The following is a 22,243-nucleotide window of genomic DNA, read 5'->3' as shown; positions in this document are numbered from 1 at the left end:
GATCTTGGCTCACTGCAAACTCCACCTCCTGGGTTCAAGTGATTCTCCTGCCTCAGCCTCTGGAGTACCTGGGATTACAGGTGCCCGCCACCACGCCTGGATAATTTTTGTATTTTTAGTAGAGACGGGGTTTCGCCATGTTGGCCAGGCTGGTCTTGAACTCCTGACCTCAGGCGATCCACCTGCCTCAGCCTCCCAAAGTGCTGAGATTACAGGCATGAGCCACCGTGCCCAGTCATTTTTTTGTAAATTCTTTCTAAGGTACTTTTGCTGTAGCATATTGTGGCTTCAGGCCTCCCGGCACTGGGATTGTGGAGCGGGCTGCCGTTTTCTTCGTCTTCCTCTCCAGGGCACACAGACTGGATGGATGGGGGAGGAAGACAGGGGAGAGGAGAAACAGGTGGGACTTTGGAGGTCTTTGAAGAGAGTTTGACACAGGTTGGGGCAATTGAAACCCCAGGTCTCAGTCGTTGGAGCTGTTCCTTTCCTTTCTTTATTTTTTAGAGACAGGGTCTTGCTCTGTTGCCCAAGCTGGAGTGCAGTGGGTTGATCAGAGCTCACTGCAGCCTTGAGCTCCTGACCTCAAGCCTCAGCCTCCTGCCTCAGCCTCCCAAAGCACTGGGATTATAGGTGTAAGCCACTGCCCAGCCCAGGCCTGTTCTTTTCTGTTTACACTCACTTTCTAGATTCTCTCTCCGGTGTCATGGTTTAAATACCAACTGGTTGCCAATGCCCAGTGATAGGATTTGGCTCTGTGTTGCCATCCAAATCTCACTTTGAGCTGTAATAATCCGCACGTGTCAAAGGCTGGACCAGGTGGAGATAATGGAATCATGGGGCTGGTTTTTTCCCACGCTGTTCTCGTGATAGTGAGTGAGTTCTCATGAGACCTGATTTTTCTTTTTTTCCTGGAATCTTGCTCTGTTGCTAGGCTGGAGTGCAGTGGTGCGATCTCGGCTCATTGCAACCTCCGCCTCCTGGTTTCAACTGATTCTCCTACCTCTGCCTCCCGAATAGCTGGGATTACAGGTGCACACCACCATGCCCAGCTAATTTTTGTATTTTTAGTAGAGACAGGGTTTCACCATGTTGGCCAGGATGGTCTCGATCTCTTGACCTCATGATCTGCCTGCCTTGGCCTCCCAAAGTGCTAGGATTACAGGCATGAGCCACCGCGCCTGGCCTGACCTGATGGTTTTATAAGGGGCTTCCTCTTCTGGTCGGCACTTATTCTCTCACCTACCGCCCTGCGAAGAGGTGCCTTCTGCCATGATTGTAAGTTTCCTGAGACCTCCCAGCTATGCAGAACGGTGAGTCAATCAAACTGCTTTTCTTTATAAATAGCCCAGTCTCAGATATGTCTTTAATAGCAGCATGAGAACAGAGTAATACACCCAGTGTGGTAGACTGAGTAATTACTTCCTCAAAATGTCCATGTCCTAATCCCCAGAACCTGTGAATATGTTACCTTATATGGCATAAAGGACTCTGCAGATACGACTAAGTTAAGAATTTAGCAGGGGGAGATTATGCTGGTGGGTTTGATGTAATCCCAAGGGTCCTTATACGAGGGAGACAAGAGATAAGTGTCAATAGTAGGAGGTGCGATGAGGAAATCAAGAGGTTGGGGTGATGCCAGGAAGGGGTCGCAAACCAAGCAATGTGGGTGATTGCTCTGAGCCCTGCCAGGCTGGAATCATGGTGACAGCTGGGCTGCCTTCCTTTCTGGAGGCTCTGGGAAGACTCTGCTTCCAGACTCACTCTTGTGGGCAGAATTCTGTTCCATGTGGTTGCAGGGCGGAGGGCCCTATCTGCATGCTGGATGTTGGCTGGGGCTGTTCTTAGCTCTGGAGGGTGCCATGTTTCCTGATCCATGGCTCCCTTCATCTTCAAACCGGTGACAGAAGCTCAGGTCTCTCTCCTGCCTCTTCTCCAGTGAATCTCTTCAGCTAGGAAAGGGCCTCTGTTTCTAAGGACTCAGGTGATTAGTAGGTTGGTGCAAAAGTAATTGCAGTTTTTGCCATTGCTTTCAATGGCTTTTGCATCAAAATAAGAGATTGGGCCCACCTGCATAATCAAGGAGTGTCACCCCATCTCAAGATCCATGACCTTAGTCACATCTGCAAAGCCCCTTTGCTGCGTAAGATAACATACGCACGGGTTCTGGGGATTAGGATATGGACATCTTTGGGGGGCTATTCCTCTGCTCTCCTGTACTCCTTGCCTCCCATGGGTTTAGTGGCATTTTCTCTCCTGCTATCAGAAGGAATTGAGCTTCGAGCTCATAGTGGTGACCTGCTGGCCACCCTATTCTTCCATTATCCTAGCCATCATCCTGGCCAAATCCTCCTTTGAGATGGAGTCTCGATCTATCACCCCAGGCTGGAGTGCAGTGGTGCCATCTTGGCTCACTGCAACCTCTGCCTCCCAGGTTCAAGCAATTCTCGTGCCTCAGCCTCCCAGGTAGCTGGGATTACAGGCATGCCACTAGGCCTGACTAATTTTTTTTTGTATTTTTAGTAGAGACGGGGTTTTACCATGTTGCCCAGGCTGGTCTTGAACTTCTGGCCTCAGGTGATCCACCCGCCTCAACCTCCCAAAGTGCTGGGATTACAGGCATGAGCCACCGTGCCTGGCCAAAGGCCTTTTTTTTTCTGAATAGCAAATAGTTTATTGGTAAGTACATGGTTTCAACGGGAGTAATAAATTCACATGAACACGAAACAATAATCAAGTCAAAAGAATAAATGCTTACCAATCATCAGAAAATCTGTGGCCATTAGGACTGGCACGCGAAAACTCAAAATCACTCAGAGGCCAAATCTTAAAGAAGATTCGTCCTCTTATTAGTCCATATGGAATAGGTCCATAGTACCTGGAATGTGGAATCTGTAGAATTCTGTAGATTATCACCTTCTAACCAAACATGACCCACTGGTACATAACTATGGCTTTAAAAGAAATCTAATGGACTAGTGATGAGGATTTGGTCTCCTTCTGATTACTCTTTTACAAATATTTGATTTTGGATCACTTGGGCTTTTTGCAATCACAATGTCACCTCTTTGGATATCACAAAAATGTACACTAAGATTTTCTGCAAAGACAATATCTGAATTTTGAATGGTAGGTTTCATTAATGGTCCAGAACACATGACAACACCACTAATGTATTCAAAAGCACTATACAGCCATACTGAATAGCACAGCCAAGCCGAAATGTTTTCCCCAGAACACCACAAAACATAGTTCTATGTGGACTCTGCCACCATCGGCCTCGGGCCCTAAATAACCCTCAAGACCCTCAACCAGGATACAGGTGCACCAGGGCCTTTTTATCTTGCTCTTTCAACTGTGGAGTCTTTTCCCTTCTGGCCAGGGCTTCAGTTAAGCCCTTTGTGAGCCTTTTTCTCCTGGCTGAGCCTTGGCAAAGGATGTTATTTCGTAAGCACCCCTGCCCGCAAACTGAGCTTTTCTCCTTTTCCTGCTGATAACTCCCTGCCCCGCCAGTTGGAGCCCCACATCCCCATTCCCTCAGGAACATGACGAGTTCCCCTCTGCAATTCCCAGCCTGGCCTTACAATCAAGGGACAGTGGCTTGGATATGGCACCTCTTTGAGGAACTCCATCCGAGATGAGCATGCCGGACACTGTTGCTTGGATGGGACCCTCTTGGTTGGGCTGAGTTGCTGGGATCCTCATATCCTGCTCTCCTTGCCAGATTCTTCCCTCCAGGTCTACACAGCACTCCAGGGCACCCAGCCCAACTCACATAGGCAAAGGAGAGCTTCCTTCCTCACCTTGCCCCGTCTAAGGATTATACCAGGCACTGGTGCCAGAGAATGGAACCGAGGAGTGATAACATCTTACCTACTGCGATCTGACTAAGTTCAGCTGGAGGAGCCTCAGGTCAGAGCAGCCAAAGCCTTCCAGCATGCAGGCTCCTTTTATCCACAACCTCTCCCCACTGGTGACCTTATTTGTGGTCGGTCGCTCAAATTCTTCCTAAACTGCCCCTTTGGCCATTGGCCACTTGCCATGAGTAGTCCTGCATCTAGTCATTGCTTCCTTCCTTTGATGTCAGTGGGGACCTGGTTGCTAGGGTAACTGGGGTGGAACTATAGGTCTGGGGTCTTGACCTTGAACCCTGCTTAACTGGATTCTTGTTAGGTTCTTGGCTCGTTTCCCTTTTGTGGTTAGGAGAATGCACACCCTTCCACATTTCTATCCTGGTTTCTCCATATTTTGTTGTTCTCTTTCTTTGAAGTCTGTCTGGCCTATACATTTTCTCTGGAATTTGCTAACTCAATGGCTTTTGTTTCTCGTAGCCAATATTGCTCCCAAATTTAAAAAATCGATTTGGCAAGAACACGTAATGGATTGTGCTGTGTGCTCTGTACTGTCTCATACCTGGAGGCCACCACGTTTGGCTGTTCCTCCTGCTAACACTGAGATTAAACTGTGGATTTGGTACCAGGAACGGTGGCTCATGTCTGTAATCCCAGCACTTTGGGAGGCTGAGGTGAGAGGATTGCTTGAGATCAGGAGTTTGAGACCAGTCTGGCAACATGGTGAAACCCCATCTCTACAAACAAATTTTAAAAAATAGCTAGGTGTTCTGGTGTGCACCTATGGCACCTATGGTCCCAGCTACACAGGAGGCTGAGGTGGGAGGATCATTTGAGTCTGGGTGATTGAGGCTGCGATGAGCTGTGATTGTGCTACTGTACTCCAGCCTAGGTAACAGAGTGAGGCCCTGTCTCAACATTAAAAATAAAAAAGTAAAAATAAACCCTGTGGATTTGGGAGGTGACATCTCCCCACCCCATTATAGCCATCCCCATCATTTCATCTAATGGTTTCATCCATTGATAATCTCTGCCTAAATCATTTATTTCATTGTAGGTTGCAAAATTAAAGCTGTCCTCACAGGGTTAAAGTGAATTCTGGACAGAAATATTATTGTAATTAAGCATTAATCATGCTGCGCTTTGATCCGCTTCCTTGTAACTGAATGTCAGGAGCACTAGATACTGACCATTTACATCCCCATTGTTCCTATAGGATCTCTGACATTAGAATCATAAGGCTTTTGACCAGTCGTGGTGACTCACACCTGTAATCCTAGCACTTTGGGAAGCCAATGCAGGCAGATCATCTGAGCTCAGGTGTTCAAGACCAGCCTGAGTAACATGGTGAAGTCCAGTCTCCAAAAAAAAAAATACAAAAATTAGCTGGGTGTGGTGGTATGTGCCTGTAGTCCCAGCACTCAGAGGGCTGAGGTAGGAGGATCACTTGAGCCTGGAGATGGAGGTTGCAGTGAGCCAAGATCACACTGCTGCACTCCAGCCTGGGTGACACAGTTAGACCCTGCTAAAATCATAAGGCTTCTGTTTAAGAATTGCCTAAGATGTTCATCTGATCCTGAGTTCCAACAGAACAGCTGAGGCAACCAGTTTGAAGACCCCAACAGAGGCACTGAGTCAGCAGTACTATGAGAACACAGTTTCTTCCTCTCCCTGTTCCGTGACTTCACGCTGTACTCTTCAACCAATCAACGATCTCCACACTTTGGCCCACTCCCAAACCCTTAAAAATCCTAGCCCCCAACTATTCAGGGAGGCAGATTTGAGGTTTCCCCCTATCTCTGCATTTGGCAGCCCTACAACTAAACCTCTTTGAATGTTGCAACCTGGTGTCTCAGTCAACTGACTTGCTGTGTGCATTGGGCAAGAAACCTATTACGGCTACAAAATGATGATGTTTCTAATTTGTCATCTTTTAAACATGTATTAAATGGAATTCTTCCATAAAAAAAGAATAAAATTTCCTCATCAGTTATGGCTGCTCTTTTAATACTGAAACACAATTTGTATAAGAAAGGCTGGGTTTAATTATTGCCTATTCAGGGCCATTTGTTGCCAATTTTCTGAGAAAGGGTTGGTGCCCTAGCTGCTTCCAGTAGTGACCCGTGACTGCATGTTTCTTAATTACTGTGAACTTTTTATTGTCTTTGCTCTTAATGAATTTAAATGTCTACTGAGTGCTGAGAAGACATTGATGAGAAAGACTGAAATGGTCCCGTTCTGTCTTTGTGTGGCTTTGAGCAGTTCACCTTGTTCTTTATGGTCTTTCTCATCATATACATCTCACTTGGCACGTGTTGTAAACTTCCCTTCATTTCTCTTTTCTTTTATTTCTTTCTTTCTTTTTTTTTTTTTTTGAGATGGAGACTCGCTTTGTTGCCCAGGCTGGAGTACAGCGGTGAGATCTTGGCTCACTGCAACCTCCGTCTCCCAGGCTCAAGTAATTCTCCTGCCTCAGCCTCCTGGGTAGCTGGGATTACAGGCACCTGCCACCAAGCCCAGCTAATTTTTTGTAGTTTTAGTAGAGGTGGAGTTTCATCATGTAGGCCAGGCTGGTCTCGAACTCCTGATCTCAAGTGATCCGCCTGCCTCGGCCTCCCAAAGCATTGGGATTACCGGTATGAGCCACCAAGCCTGGCCCTTCATTTTTCTTTAAGGGATTTAGGGCTATGTGTTCCAGTTCCTCCAGCCAAGCCCCATGGGGATGGGGGCAGCGTCTTACAGTTTCCTCTTCCTTGTTTCCTGCCTATGTATCTAGTACAAGTTTGGGTATCCAGAAGGCCCCAGTAATAGTTGTAGATTGAGTAGATGTGTCCTTAAAGTGGTCATTCTTTCATTAAATGTTTTTTATTATTTAAAAAACTTTCTAAAAATTATTCTTGCTTTTTCTTCTCATGCTTGTTTCCTGTATTCCTCCATTTTTCAACATCTTCATATATACTTCTTTTGCCTGCGTCCTGGACAAGAGTAGTGGTGCATTCCAACACCTAATCTGTGACACCAGCTGACTGTCTTGCAATTTAAGTCAAGTCTGGCACTGATTACCTGGAATTTGTGTGGATTCCACAATTTAAAGAGCAAGGTCCTCACCAAGTCCACCCTTCTTTCAGACTCCAGCCATACATGGGGTCCCTAGGCTACCTACACCTCTGTCCGACTTGGTTACAAACTTGGGAGTTTCCATGATTTTCCTTCAGTTTTGATAATTTACAGAATGACTCACAGAACTCAGGAAAATGCTCTACTTACAATCACCATTTTATTATAAAGAATACAAATGAAGAGCCAGATAAAGCGATATGTATGGTAGCAAGCACTGGAAGGGTCCAGAGCTCAGGAGCCTTCGTCCCTGTGGAATCAGGATGCTCTACCTTCCTAGTACACTGGAATGTTCACCAACCAGGAAGCTCCCCAAGCCTCACTGTCCAGAGTTTTTATTGGGGTTTCTTTACATAGACATCATTGCTTAAATCATTGGCCATGTTAAAATTGAACTCGATTTCCAGCCCCATCACCTCCTTAGAGATCGGGGATGGGATGGGGCTGAAAATTCCAATGCTCTAATCACATGCTTGGTCTTTCTGGCTTGGTCAACTCCTCCCTTGAAACTAAGGGCCCATCATGGGTAACCTTGTTAGCATAAACCCAGGGATGGGTGAAAAGGACTTGTTATGAGTGCAAAAGACACTCCTATCAGGAAACAGTAGAGTTTTTGAAGCTGTGTGCTAGGAACTAGGCACAAAAGCCAGACACATTCTTTATTATATCACAACTGGTATATGCAGCAGTGATAAAACTTTAAGTGAGTGTGTGTGAGGTTGAAGTACCTAGACCTTCGAGTATCTTTAAGGCTAAAGCCCAAAGAAAAAGTCTTTTGATTTGGCAAGAGGATACTCCTGGGTTGGGGGAGAAAGGCAGGCTCAGAAGGAAAAGACAACAGCCTCATATATATATGGCAACAGTTATAATCTGAGCTTTTGGAGAGCTTGAAGGTCTAATGAAAGGGTTGACTGGCTACTGGCATAGAAGACCTCTGTGTCAGCAGGGACAGGAAGGGTTTTGTATACAGAGGAAACAGACAGGACGTGGATGAGTTGGAAGCTCTGAGAGCAAGATCACAGAGTTATGAGAACCAAGGGGCAAGTAAAGGGGTTTGCTTTGAAGACACAAAGGATTCCTTTTTTAGACTAGAAGGAAAAAGGAGGAGCTAATTGGAAAAATGCAAGAAAAAATACAAGTTGACAGAAATATGATGCACACAAAGTGGATGAGAGCAACTATTTTTAAAGGCAGGCAGCCTGCAGAGCGGGAGTTCAGCAAGGCAAGACTTTATGAAAGGGCTTGCAGACTTGATTGATTTCAAGGAGTCCAAGAAGCAAGGGAAGGAGGAGTAGGGACCATCAAGGGAAGAATGGATGTGAGTGACTCTTTCTCATGGTGAGCCGAGTCTTTGAAAGTGATTGCCGGATGACCTCTAGAAGTTTCTTCTAGAGTTATTATTCAGGATTCTATGGCTTCTGGATGAGAACATCTCATTGACAATAGGATGGATCCTAGCTCTACAACTTCCTAGTGTCTGCATTGTCTAAAAAGAAAAACATATACGTGGGACAGCAATGTCTCCTAACAGTTACAACCATTGCTTAAAAGAGTTAGGGGGAAAAAAGGGGGCACCTGTATCTGGGAAGGTAACTATTGCCAGAGACAATTTTTTGGCACTTATTTATAATGCAGATCTTAATAATTAGAGCTAACTCCATGGTTGGCTTGGCCACCTCTTCCCTACATTCCACCCAGGGTTGGGGTGTAGGGTTCCTCTACTGCAAGGGTTCTCACCTAGGGCAGAAGACAAATGATAAAGTCTCAAGACACTTTTAATTGTCACAACTGGGTAGTGTCTAGTGGGTAGAGGCCAGAGATGCTGCCAATATCCTACAATGCACAGGACAGCCTTCAAACAAAGAGTAGCACTAAATGTGAGGAAGTATCAAAGTTGAGAAATCCTGCTTTAAGGAAAATACCTGGAGGAAGGATATCCTGGTGGAATATACCAGGTATATCTTGGTAGGTAGGGAGGGCTTTTGAGAAGTGTGGCAGACATCCTTGGGTGGCCAGTGCAACCCACGTCCACAGTCATCTTTGTAGCCACCTTCAAGTTATAGGTAACCACATGACATTTCTGAGCAATGAAATGGAAGATAATTTGCTGGATAAAGCTTCTAATAAAATCACTGTGTTCTTGACCCTTGGGTATCTTTTCCTTCTTGCTTCCTGGAAAGCGAACTTGCCATCTGGAGGTACAGTGGTCGCTTTCAGGGCCATGAGTACTCAAATCAACAGCTAAAGAGGGTGGAGCCAAAAGCCAAAGGCAGAAAGATCTGTGAACCCAGGGGAACGTTTGACAATGTCTGAAGATTTTGGTTGTCGCTGGAGAGGAAGGCTAGTGGTATCTACTGGGTAGAGATTAGGGATGCTGCTCAGCACCCTACAGTGCATGAATCCGGGGTTACCTGCCTGAGGATCACTTGTAGTGGGGGCTTAGGGTGCTGACCAGTTGTTTAAGCTCCTGTGAGCTGGGTTTTCTGTTATTTGTGGCTGAGTTAATTTCAAGTTGCTACAGTAGGCAAAGTTCTTTGATTCAAGCCTGTTACAGGGCTATTTCCAGACAACGCCTCCTTTAGATGACTTTTACCGGCACTTTCCAGGGTGATATTGGGTTTCCAGTCCCATCCTTGAAGCAGAGCGAGTATGACCATTCCTTTGCTTCTTTTGCCAGAAGATGCCAACACCAACGGTCCCCTCCACCCACGTCGCCAGTGGGTTCGGCTGGGTCCAAGATCACAGGCCTGAATAAGAGGTTAGAAGGCATTAGGAGATTCCAAAAACCAGTGACTTCAGAATTTGGAGTCCATCCTATACTACTTTCAGCAATAAGGCAATGCATTCTTATAGCTTAGATGTCAGCAACTCAAATTTACTAATAGGGTTCAAAGTAACTTCCTAGAGGCCGCGTGCAGTGGCTCATGCCTGTAATCCCAGCACTTTGGGAAGCTGAAGTGGGAGAATCACTTGAGCACCAGGAGTTCGAGAACATCCTGGCCAACATGGAGAAACCCCATCTCTACTAAAAATACAAAAATTAGCTGGGCATGGTGGCGGGCACCTGTAGTCACAGCTACTTGGAAGGCTGAGGCAGGAGAATCAGCTTGAACCTGGGAGGCAGAGGTTGCAGTGAGCCGAGATTGTGCCACTGCACTCCAGCCTGGGTGACAGAGTGAGGCTCTGTCTTCAAAAACAAAAACCAAAACCAAAGTAACTTCCTAGAATTACATCTTATTTGCCAAAAGTGTTTTGAAAGCTGTTAATTGCTATACTTATGAAGACATAATGAAGGCATAATCTAAATTTCTCCTCCTTGCTATGTCAGCTAAAATATGATACATAATTTAATCAAATATAATGTTGCCAAGAACCCATGGTAGGCAACCCACCGGGGGTTTCCTTCTCTCTTACTTCTCCTCTATTCTTTTTCAAAGCTCCTTTATTTTCTCTTTCCTTTCCTCTGGTTTCCATTGTTTTTGTCCCTTGCTGGTGGCCCTAAGCAGATGGATACGGTTTCTTACTATTCTTGAAGGTCTGAAAGAGGAGATACACCCTAATCCAGTAAAAACCCTGCAGGATAAATTGGCCCGTGAATGACAGCATTACTTCTCAGGGACACACTTCCAACTGTAACACCTCTTAGATGAAAGCAACTCAGGGACCTGATATCTTGAACCTTCCTTCTGTATTTTTTTCTGAACAGCATTTTCTCCTGCCTCCTTAGGTTTTATCCCGAGACTGTGAGAAGTTCTGTTGGCTAGCACTTTCCCCCTCTCACACAAGGAATGAATCATGACCCCAGCAGAGGAAAATGCAGGTCGCTGAGACAGTGTTCAAGGGAGTCAGGTTAAGAAAAGGATGGGGCTAGGGTGAGGGCACCTGGTTTTCTGCAACTGGCTCAGTAGGAACTTCCTCATGGTCTCATCTTCAAAGTTGTAATTGACCTTCCAGAAGATGCAGAGCTGCCGATATTGTGTGACCAGCTCCAGGACTGTCCGGAAACCTTCTGCAGTGTCAAAATCTGGCGCTCCACTCCCCTGCTCCCAGGCATAGACGGTGAGTAGCTCCAACGCATACTTTGGGGGCAAAGACCCCTTTGGCTTCAGTTTCCTTTCACACTAGGGAAGAGTGGGAACATCAGATGAACTGGTTAGCCTAGGAGCTCAGTGAGAGCCGCACAGGGACCACAGCAGGGCAACTGAGTCATGATGTCATGCTGGTGTGCTCACACTCTGCAGCTTGGATGTCTAAACTGCATAGCCTTACAGGAGTCCACCTGGTAGCTGGTAGGCAGCACACCTGAGTTTCTTTGTTGTGCCTTTGACCATATATGCCTTCCTAGGACAATAATACAGCTACGGTTGACTAGAAACCCACTGCATGCCAACTATGGGCCCAGGCATTCACCCACATCATTCCTAATCTTCGCCACAACCCAGGCAGCATGACCTGCATTTTAGATGAAGACTTTGAGGCTGCGGGAAGTGGAGTGACTCACTCAAGGTCATGTCACAGCCCCGAGTCTTCTGACACGTCATGCCAGCTCTCTGATTTTCCGGGATGAAAACCACAGAGTTTGGTCTTGGTTTCACGTTTCAGGGAGCTGGGCACAGAGAGGAGGCATCTCAGGAAGAGGTGGTATGTGCTTGATGTTTACTGTCACGAGAATATTCAGATGCTACCTTGTGTGCAAGTGCGGGGAGATTGACCAATATAGAAAATGCAGCCCTGGTTCCACCTATAGCTTCAAACTGCCTTCTGAGAGACAGTGTGCGCACCGGGAAGCAGAAAAGCCCCACTGGCAACGTGTGGGCGTGTAAATCCCAGCTTCCACCTACCCTCTGTAGGCAAGGTCACTTGGATTCCTGCAGAATTCTTTGGCTAGTGCGAGGGCAAAGTAAATCACATGTAGCAGCTTTGGTGGCCAGAAGCCATCAACGCCTGACCCAAATGAATAGGGTTAGTGATGGGAAGGTCATAAAGATACCCAGTGGGAAGATTCTCCAAAGTGGGCCCTCAGCATGGGAGATTGTGGGCAACAGGGCTTAATGTTCATGGCTTACTGGTAAAAATAATAACCCCATGGTCAGAAGAAGGACCGTCCTTACCTCTTTGTACCAGTGCTTCACCAGGCGAATTAAATCCTTCAGTTTGGTGGGCCGGGAGCGAATGAAGTTTCGCTGCAGCACTGTGAAACAGGTAGAAAACTCTCCTCCCGGGAAGTCTGAGGATTTATACAGATCAAGGAGCCCTGCATAAACCTCGGGGCTGGGTGTGGAGCCAGAGCTCAGCTGACCTGCCATGAGGGAGAGATTGACATCCTGCTTTAATATGCACAGTAAATAACAGATTACAAAACATTTTTGACAAATACGATTTAATTCTGGGAAATTACTTTGAATAGTGTTAGTGTATTTGAAAGACTGATGTCTAAGTTATAGGGAGCATCTCCAGAATAATGAGCTATGTAAAAAATTATGTGGTCTACATGGGTGCCGGTGGTATTATTAAAGTATCATCTAGACTTACACTAACAGAGCAGCCACCAGCCAATGTGGCCATTTGCACTCACATTCATTAAAGGGAATGAAAATTAAAAATTTAGTTCCTCAGTTGCTGTAGCCACATGTCAAGCTCTCAGTAGTTGTAGAACCCAGACATAGAACATTTTCATGATCACAGAAAGATCTTTGGGACAACACTGATCTGGAGTTTGTGAACTATGGCCCCTGGGGCTAAATCTGGTGCACTGCTTCTTGTTTTTTGTTTGTTTTTGTTTTTTTGCTTTTTTGAGACAGTGTTTTGCTCTGTTGCCCAGATTGGAATGTAGTGGCATGATCACAGCTTACTGCAGCCTCGCTCTCCTGGGCTCAAGCAATCCTGCCACCTCAGCCTCCTGGGTATCTGGGACTATAGGCGTGTGCCGTGTACCACCATGCCTGGCTAATTTTGTTTGTTTATTTACTTATTTATTTATTTATTTATTTATTTATTTATTTCTGGGACGAAGTCTCACTATGTTGCCCAGGCTGGTCTCAAATTCCTGGGTCAAGCAGTCTTCCTGTCTTGGCCTCCCAAGGTACTGGGATTACAGGTATGAGCCTCTATGCCCAGCCCAACTACTTGTTTTGTTTGTGTGTTTGTTTGTTTGTTTTCAGACAGAGCCTCACTCTGTTACCCAGGCTGGAGTGCGGTGGTGCAATCTCGCACTGCCACCTCCGTCTCCCGGGTTCAAGCAATTCTCCTGCCTCAGCCTCCCTGAGTAGCTGGGATTACAGGCACGCACCACCATGCTTGGAAATAAGAAATGGGACCAAAATCGTATACAAGTGTAAAGTATTACTGCCATGATTAATGCCACTTGCTGGGGCCAGGAACCCATGAGTAGCACATGCTTTCACAGCCCATCATTGAGTCCCGTGGCTCTCCTTCCACCCTCTGTCCACTATCACTTCCAGGATCCAGAATCTTCTTCCTCCAGAAGCTAAGGTCTGGGGAGCCTTACCCAGAGCGTTAAAGGCAGGAAGCACATCAAAGCTGACACTTTCGTTGAGGACTTTGGATTTCAGAGAGAAACTCAGCACCCTGGGAGCCTTCCACATGGGAGGCTCAAAGCTGACCTCAAGCTCCTCCTTCTTCTCCCTCCAAAAGGTTTCCAGCTGTTCATGGATTTCCTTGATGATTCTGTACCGCTCGTTTTTTTGGGAGGTGTAGCTTTTCAGCGAGTTATGGAACACGACGAGGTTGGCATCAGAGCCAGTCTTCAGAGCGGTGCCTTTGGCGGTTGATCCTCCCTAAGGAAGAAAGAAAGGTTGAGATCCAGAATTTCCTAGACCGAGGAGTCCCCTGCCCCCATGGGCTGGCACCAGTTGGGCTAACTGATGTGGTTTCCAAGGCCAAGTTCTGCATTAGGGTCCAGTGAGGGCTGAGCCCAAAGCAAAGGGTTTTGTTTTACAAACTAGTAGATAATGCAGTTATTAAACTATACAGTTCCAAAGGCAATTATTCTCCTGCCTTTCATACACAAACAACTGATGGGCTAGTTACAAGTTACCTGCTTCTCAGGTCAATTTCCTAAAGATTTTGCCTAAAGACATATTTAGCTTTATTTGGATTCCTGTAACCAAACAAATCGAGTGGAATGCAACCATTATGGTGAAAGTGCTCATCTGTTCTTTGATGCGTGTTTTCTCCTGCAGGTCTGGGGAGCACCGGGTTGGTAAACTTTCTGCAAAGGGCCAGATAGTAGGCATTTTAGGCTTTGTGGGCTATTTATGTCTCTGCCATTAAGGCTTCCCCCTTCCCTTCCTGTTCCTTCTCCTCCATTTAGTTTCTGTAGAGAAAAATGTTTTATTTTATCCATGGGTGTTAAATGCCTGATTATATGGGTTAAGGAGGTGAGGAAAGGTTGTGTTCTATTTCCTGTACGCAGATCCCCAATTCATCCCTGTTCCAGTCCCCTTCATTCATGCAGCCCACCTTTGTCTTTAAGAGTTGGGCTTCAGCAGCTCCTCTCAGACTGTAGCCCCTTCCTCATAATCTCTAGGTGTCACCTTCCTCTGGCCTTAGCAGAGAAACCTTCAACCAACTCCGGGAAGATGGAAAGCAATGTCTTATCTGCCGATGGCTCTCTTTTCTTCTTTAATGTGTCATATACCTTTTCTTTTTCACTGACTATATCATGTGAATGGGGTCTCAGGAAGGAGAGGAGAAAGCACACGCTTTGACAATTCTAACACTGATCAGAAACTCAGTCCTGTTTTCACTCCAGTGACCTTCAATGAGACAGTTCACTCATTGCCCTGGGGCTATTGGTGCCAATTCCAAGGCCCCTCTCTCTAGATGTACAGATTTGTTCCGGCATCCCCACAGACGTTTACGCAGACATAATAACATTTTCCTCTCTCCCTTCTTGTGACCATGGGAACACGTTTATCTGGTCTTGTGACCAGTAAACAGAGAGAAACATGTCAGCCCCATGGCCTTTGAGCCACAGACAAGGATGACCGAAGCCTCTGAATCTCTAGCTCAGCTGATGGGGCAAGTTGGGCTCCAGTCACTCAAAGGAGAAGGAGATTCTAAGCTCCTTAGAATCTGCAGTGGGTTCAATGGTGGACCTGTAAAAATACCCTCTGGGGGCCTGTGGATGTGCCCTTATCTGGAAAAAGGGTCTTTGCAGATGTAACTGAGTTAAGGATCTGGAGATGGGATCATTCTGGATCAGGCTGCGTCCTAAATCCAATGACAAGTGTTCTTAGAAAAGAAGAGAAGGAGGTGGACACAGAAGAAAAGGTGTGATGACAGAGGCAGAGACGGGAGTGATGTGTCTCCACGCCCAAGAGCCCCAAGGATGGCCAGCAGCTCCAAGAAAAACAATACAGAATCCAAGTTGTGTTGTTAACGACCTAGGCAGTCTATCCACAGCCCCTACTGAAAACTAGTGTCCTAGTTCCCTTAACTCCTACTTCCCTTCCTCGTTTCTGAAGGTATATGGATCCTGGAGAGCTACAATGCACACTTAGCTCCCTTCCAGGAATGCCCAATGTTACATCATTCCAACAAGACATGAGAAAGGCCAGTGCTCACCTGGACAATCTGGATCTTGGCAGTTGATTGTCGGAAGCAATTTTCTTTAAGGAATGTACAGATGATGTCAACAGCACTATCGATCTGCTCTAGGAAGAATTTGTTGGGCTGAAGAAACTCTTTGATGAACTTATCCAGAAGATGGCCTGGGGTCGTGAAGAGTGGTGCTGGCTGGGGAAGGAAGGAAGACCCCAAGTGTGAGTGGCCCCTGTAAGTCCATCCGAGGCTTCCTTTCCTGCCTATACTGGGCCCCCTACCCTTTCTCTCCCAACTGCCCTCCAGCTCGTGGCCTGGCATCTTTTCCATCTTTTGTCCTTGCATGAATACATCCCAAGAAGACACCTGAGAGTTTGGGGTGGCACGCAAAACCCCCCCAGAAACAAAAACAGTCCTAGTTGCCCCTCCTTCCCCCAGGAGAGATCTGGATCCTTGTCCAGACAGATCTGTCGTGTTCCTAACTCCAAACTCCTTTTTCCTTGCCCAGTTTGAGCATCATCTCCTAATGACCTGTGGCTTTTTGCTTTAACTACACCTCTGGTCCTTCCCTGTTTTCCCATTTGCTATAGGTATTGGAGATTGCTGATGACCACATCCATTCCTTTCTTAAGATTGTATCAGCCTGTGTTAAACACGCCATGTGCGGGTGTGTTGGTTTCCAAGGGCTGCCATAACAAGTGACCACAACTAGATGTCTTAAAACAACAGAAGTTTCTTCTGTTCCAGTTCTGGAGGCCAACAGTTCAAAGTCCAGGTTTTGGCACAGCTGTGCTCCCTCTGAAGCACACATGGTTAAGGCTCTAGAGATGAGAGGATTATTCTGCATTACCTGGATTGGCCTGATGTCATCACAAGGGTCTTTTCCCTCTTAATTTTAATTTTTAATTGAATTAATTAATACATTTTTTCTCCACTTTTACTTTAGGTTCTAGGAGATACATGCATGGGTTTTTACATGGGTAAATTGCATGTTGCTGAGGCTTGGTGTATGAGTGATCCCATCACCTAGGTAGTGAGCATAGAACCCAATAGGTAGCCTTCCAACCCATGATTCTAACCCATGTTTTTTCAGAAACAGTGTCTCGCTCTGTCACCCAAACTGGAGGGCAGGGGTGCCATTATAGCTCACTGCAGTCTCCAATTCCTGGGCTCAAGGGATTCTCCAGCCTTAGTCTCCTGAGTAGCTGGGACCACAGGTTTGTGCCACCACGCCTAGCTATTTTTTTTTTTTTTAGAGATGGGAGTCTCACTAGGTTCCCCAGGCTGGTCTCAAACTTCCGGTCTCAAGCAATCCTCCCACCTCAGCCTCCCAAAGTGCTGTGATTACAGGCATGAGCCACTGTGCTTGTAAGGACAAGAGTACTTATAAGACGGAGGCAGGAGGGTTAGGGTTGGAGGAGGTGATGTGATGTTGGAAGTAGAGAGAGGGGCTGGAAAATGCTATGCTGTTGGCTTTGAAGAAGGAGTAAGGGGCCATAGGCCAAGAAATTTGGACAGCCTCAAGGAGCTTGAAAAGGTGAGGAAACATATATATATATATATTTTTTTTTTGGTTGGTGCAAAAGTAATTTTGAGAGAGGGTCTTGCTCTGTCACCCAGGCTGAATGCAGTGGCACAATCATGGCTCACTGCAACCTTGATCTCCCTTGCTCAAGTGATCCTCCTGCCTCAGCCTCCCAACTAGCTGGAACTACAGGTGTACACCACTGCACCTGGCTAATTTATTTATTTATTTTTGTAGAGACGGGGTATTGTTATGTTGCTCAGACTGGTCTCAAACTCCTGTTCTCAAGCGATCCTCCCCCCTCAGCCTCCCAAAGTGTTGGGATTACAGGTGTGAGCCACTGTGCCTGGCTCAAATTCATGTGTTTTAAGCCACTAAGTTTAGGGCATTTTTTAAAAACAGCAGTAAGAGGCAACTAATTCAGTGTTCTATACAAATGTTGTACTTTTGCTGGCAACACAGACAAGATGGGCTAGCTCACCTGGAGGTGGGGAAGGGCATTCAGCTTGAAAGTTGAAGGTCAACCTTGGTTGTTCTTAGATGTTGTAAGTTGGCCTCATAGTTGCTGAGGATGATGCCTATTGAAGGTAAATTCATTGCCAACACTGCTCCTTCCACAGGACAGAATATTTGTGGTGTGTGAGTGCATATGTGTGCGTGGTGTGAGTGCATGTGTGTGCATGCGTATGAATGCATGTGTGTGCATGTATGTGCATGTGTGTGAGTACATGTGTGTGTATGCATGTACATGTGTGCATGTGTATGTATACATGAGCCCTCCAATGTTTGGACCTCCTTATGCAGTGGTTTCTGGGCCTAATTGTCTTCAAAAACTGTAGAGACAGGGATGGTCTCACAGTTCTCAAAATAGAAGTTGATGGGATAGCAGAATAAAAACAGCCACAGTGAATATCAAAAGATGGTTTAGGAGATGTTTAGAACTAAATGCCACATGTACTTCTGGGTTGGAAAAGAATGTCCTATGAAGGACGTTCTTGGCATGATTGTCAAAATCATCCCAATGGCTGTATTGGGACAATAACATATGACTCCTAATCTCCTGAATTTGATCATGGCATAGAGGTTATTGAAGAGAATATTCTTGTTCTCAGAGATCCCTGTGAAAGTATTTAAGGGTAAAGAGATATCTGGCAGTCTACTCTCAAAGGGCTCAGTATAAACAACAACTATAACGATGGGCCAGGCGAGGTGGCTCACGCTTGTAATCCCGTAACTTTGGGAGGCCAGGGTGGGAGGATCACTTGAGCCCAGGAGTTTGAGACCAGCCTGGCCAATGTAGCGAGATGTAACCCCATCTCTTAAAAAAAAAAAAAAGATTAAAAACAATGATAACAACAACAACAATAATAACGTGTGCACACACAAACGTGTGTTATATTGCTGTAACATAGCAAATGTTGCACATGGGTGCATCTATGTGAGGGGCTCACAGGAGTTTACTGAACCATTTTTCTAACTTTTTAAATGTTTCAAAGCTTCAGAATAAGTTGTCAGGTTGGGGGGATAATTTTTGAAAAAATCTGTCTGAAGAAGCCAGGAAAATTGGGGTCAGGGAGCAAAGACCAGGGGTCCAGTGAAAGTAGGGGTTACGGTGGGCACAGGGGTGACTGCTCAGAGTGTCCTGATACTTCTGAGTCCAGTTAGGGAAGTTCCCCATTCATAGACTCCCCACCCTCTGTGAAGTTTGCTAAACTAATTTACATCTTCATTGACATGCCAGATTGTTGCTCAGTTAGCCTTCACATTTCTGTGCAAATGGGATGTAGATTCTGCCTCCCATAACTTGGATATAAATAAATCTGTCTGTGAAGTGTGGAATTTGGTTGGCCCCACTGGCCTCAATTAATACAGTTGTCCCCAGTGTGGTTCCCAGAAAAGCCGAGAGGGCTCAGTGGTCTAATCTGGGAAGGTTCTTCTTGATAGCTTTTCTCTAATAAGCACTGAGCATGCAGGGGAGTTTGTGTTGATAGATTTACTTCTCCTTTTGGGGATGGGAGGGGGAAGGCCAGCGCACCTGTTTCACTGCTGGTGCCTTAATTGGTTCTCTTGTTTTGGCCCCACTTCCCGCTCTTGCCCCCGGCACCTGCCTGAATGGAGCTCAGAACCTGTCCTGGCATCCACAGGCCTGACTGCCACCCCCTTCTCTGAGCAATGCTCTGTTTCATGTCTCCACCTGCTCACCAGCTTTCTCTCTTGCAAAAATTAATTGAGATCTCGCATCTGTGGGTATCCCCCTTTCTCTTTGTTCCATTTTGCACTTCATAGTCATTGCCTTGATGGTGTGCGATGGGTTGAACTGTGTCCCCCTAAAAGATGCTGGGGTTCCAACCTATAGTATCAATGAATGTGCATTACCTGGAAATAGTGTCTTTTCAAATGGGATCTCATGAAGATTAGGTCATTATGGTGGGCCCTAATTCAGTATGACTGTTGTTCTTAGAAGAAGAGGATACGATAAGACAGACATGCATAGAGGGAAGATGATAAGAAGACACGTAGGGAGAAGGCCACATGACCACAGGGGCAGCGGCTAGAGTGAGGCAGCCACAAGCCAAGGACTGCTGGCAACCACCAGAAGCTGCAGGAAGCCTGGAAGAATTCTTCCCTAGGGCCTGCAGAGAGCATGGCTCTGCCAACACCCTGATTTTGAATTTGTAATAGCCAGAATGGTGAGAGAATAAATTTCTGTGGCTTTAAGCCATCTGTTTTGTGGAACTTTGTAACAGCAGCACAGGAAACTAATACAGAGTACTCTCAGATAAGGCTTAGCCTAGGTGTCAGGAAGACCTTCCTGCAGCATGAAACACTCTGCATTTGGAAAACCCTCTTACCAGAACATTCCAAGATGGTGCAGGTAACTCATTATCCAGGTTGGGAGAAGTCAGCCAGGTTTGAGCTTCTTTTTTCAGCCATTGCCAGCATCTTTTATCTCCACTCACATTATTGGTTGGGTCGGTTGGATCCAAGATTACTGGCCTGTGTATTCCATTAGATTAAAAAAAATGTCAGTTGAGTTGCTTGTGGGAGGCAAAATCTGTTTTGGGGAAAGAGGCCTGGAGTGGGAATCTGGCAACTTGAATTTGGATTCCTGCGGCTCCTCCAAGCTGCTGAGGAATTTTGTCTACAACGTCAAGCCCCTCTGGCCCTATGTTTGCTGCTTTACAGAGACATTCTATTAATAAAATAACAAAGTGGTCTCCTCTGCCTGTCCCCCCGCTGCCCTTTCTCTCTTAGCTCCTGCCTTCTATAACAGGAAGTGTCTCTCCAGTGTTTGCTTAGGGGACAAAATGTGACTACGGCTTGGAACTTGAAAAGCACTGACTGGACTTCCCCTCTTTCAGACAGACCCCTCTGCCTTCCCACCCATGGTGGCTGCCATTCTTCTGGTCCAGCACTGGCTTGATAGGGCAAAGCTGAGATCTCATTCCAAAGAGGTATGCCTGGCATGTGGATGATGAGGTACAGGGATAGGGCATGAGAAGCTCGGCACCTCGCTGATTGGAGCTGGGGCAGCAGGATGTTCCTGATGGTCTCATCTTCAAAGTTGTAGTTGACCATCCAATAGACACACAGTTGCTCATGGCATTTGATCAGCTCCAGAATGGTTCTGACGCCTTCAGCAATGTCAAAGTTGTCTTTTCTGCACCCCTGTTCCCAGGCATACACTGTAAGCAACTCCAGGGCATATGGAGACAGCAAGGGTAAATCCTTCATTTTGTTCTGACACTGTGGGAGAAGAAAAGGGTAGCAGCTCATTCGGGGATCCAGTTCTTACCATGTCAGGGATCTGAAATCAAGAAACCAGAGGTCTACAGGAAGTCATTCTCCTTTGCCAGAATACCTACAATTCAGCAGATTGACAATACCAAGTCTTGACAAAGATGTGGAACAACTGGGATGGAGCAGGGACCTCTCTTAGGGGGCTGCAGGCCACCCACTGCTCCCATCCCACAAGCATAAAAATAAAGGACAATCTGGAGTTCTTTTGAGGGAAATTCCAGGCACCCTACTAGCCTTTAAAAGTCAATGAGCAACTTGATAAGCAAAAATATAGTAATTTAGGGTCTACAGGAGCAGTGAAAAAAAAAAAAACCAATAAAATAGAAACAACAAAAAAGGAAGGTAATAGTCACTTAAAACAGTAGCCAAGGAAGCTAGAGTCAGAAGATGTTTTGTTCCCTATAGAAACTAAAGATAACATCTTAAAGTATGTCCCTGTCCCTGAGTTGATTTTCAGAAACTCAGGCCCCCACCAAGCAAATCGACTGGCAGGTAGACCTCAGATAAGGGGAAACTGAGGATTGAACCCTGACCTCATTCTTTATTCTAAATTTCTTCCTGAGGGTCTTGGAGGAGGTCACACCTACGAGCCAGAGCTAACGTTCCTTTCTGCTGATCTGAAATTTTTAGATAAAGCTTCGCCCATTTCACCCATCACAAATCGGAAAGTCTTTGAATCCTGTGACCTGAGCCATCCATCCATCTCCTCCCTTCTGCTTGGAGACGTCACACCTTTTTAGGTCAAACCAATCTACAGTCTCCATGTGTTGATTTATGGCTTTGCCTGTAACCTCTGTCCCCTCACCTTTAAAACACTTACCTGTAAGCCATCGGAGAGTTTGGCTCTTAAACATGAGCTGCCCGATTCTCCCTGCGTGGCTCCCTGCAATAAATGCCTCACTCTCTCACGGCAGTCCCAAAGTCTGTGTTTGGTTTTGCTGCGCTGGGTGGGCAGATCCCCAGTTGGGTTTGATAATATTCCTGAAACTTACATCTTGCTGATGGGAGTATAATTTGGTAAGATTTTGGAAATGATTTGGCAAGATTTGCTATGGTTAAACAAAAAAACAAGTAAACCACATATATATTTTATATATTTACACACATATATGTACACGACATTCATATATGTGTACTGGATAGCCGAGAAATTCTGCTGCTACCTATTTGCCCAAGAGAAAGGAATGCTTACATTCACAAAAGGCCTTTTGGGAAATTTTCCTTGTTACCTTATTTCTTATTTGCCCAATTTGAAAATGACCCAATCATCTATTTGAAAATTGCCCCAATTTGAAAATGACCCAAAGCAGCAGAATGGATAAATGTGTGTTACATTCATAAAATGGAATATGGCAAAACGTGAAAAAAAGTGCTACTATGGCTGGGT

General features: G+C 45.9%; 1 protein-coding gene and 1 pseudogene across 1 annotated transcript in view; both read right to left on the bottom strand.

Moving 5' to 3' along the window:
- The window catches only part of LOC105552316, a 48,370-nt pseudogene extending 45,123 nt beyond the window's left edge, over positions 1 to 3,247 (bottom strand).
- A 3,856-nt stretch (positions 3,248 to 7,103) lies between these two features.
- OAS2 (2'-5'-oligoadenylate synthetase 2, 69/71kDa) overlaps positions 7,104 to 22,243 on the bottom strand; it is a 38,948-nt gene continuing 23,808 nt past the window's right edge. Inside the window, exons 4-11 of the mRNA XM_011997912.1 lie at positions 20,567 to 20,802; positions 19,908 to 20,052; positions 15,555 to 15,725; positions 13,474 to 13,762; positions 12,077 to 12,264; positions 10,848 to 11,086; positions 9,559 to 9,712; positions 7,104 to 8,451 (exon numbers count right to left, since the gene is read on the bottom strand). Of these exons, the coding sequence (XP_011853302.1) occupies positions 8,341 to 8,451; positions 9,559 to 9,712; positions 10,848 to 11,086; positions 12,077 to 12,264; positions 13,474 to 13,762; positions 15,555 to 15,725; positions 19,908 to 20,052; positions 20,567 to 20,802 (1,533 nt within the window). The 3' untranslated portion in view covers positions 7,104 to 8,340. The remainder of the gene's footprint in view (positions 8,452 to 9,558; positions 9,713 to 10,847; positions 11,087 to 12,076; positions 12,265 to 13,473; positions 13,763 to 15,554; positions 15,726 to 19,907; positions 20,053 to 20,566; positions 20,803 to 22,243) is intronic.

This window comes from Mandrillus leucophaeus, unplaced genomic scaffold (assembly GCF_000951045.1).
Source record: "Mandrillus leucophaeus isolate KB7577 unplaced genomic scaffold, Mleu.le_1.0 Scaffold55, whole genome shotgun sequence".
Classification (NCBI taxonomy): Eukaryota; Metazoa; Chordata; class Mammalia; order Primates; family Cercopithecidae; genus Mandrillus; species Mandrillus leucophaeus.
Note: the sequence above shows the minus strand (reverse complement) of the source record. Positions and strands in the feature narration are given on the sequence as shown.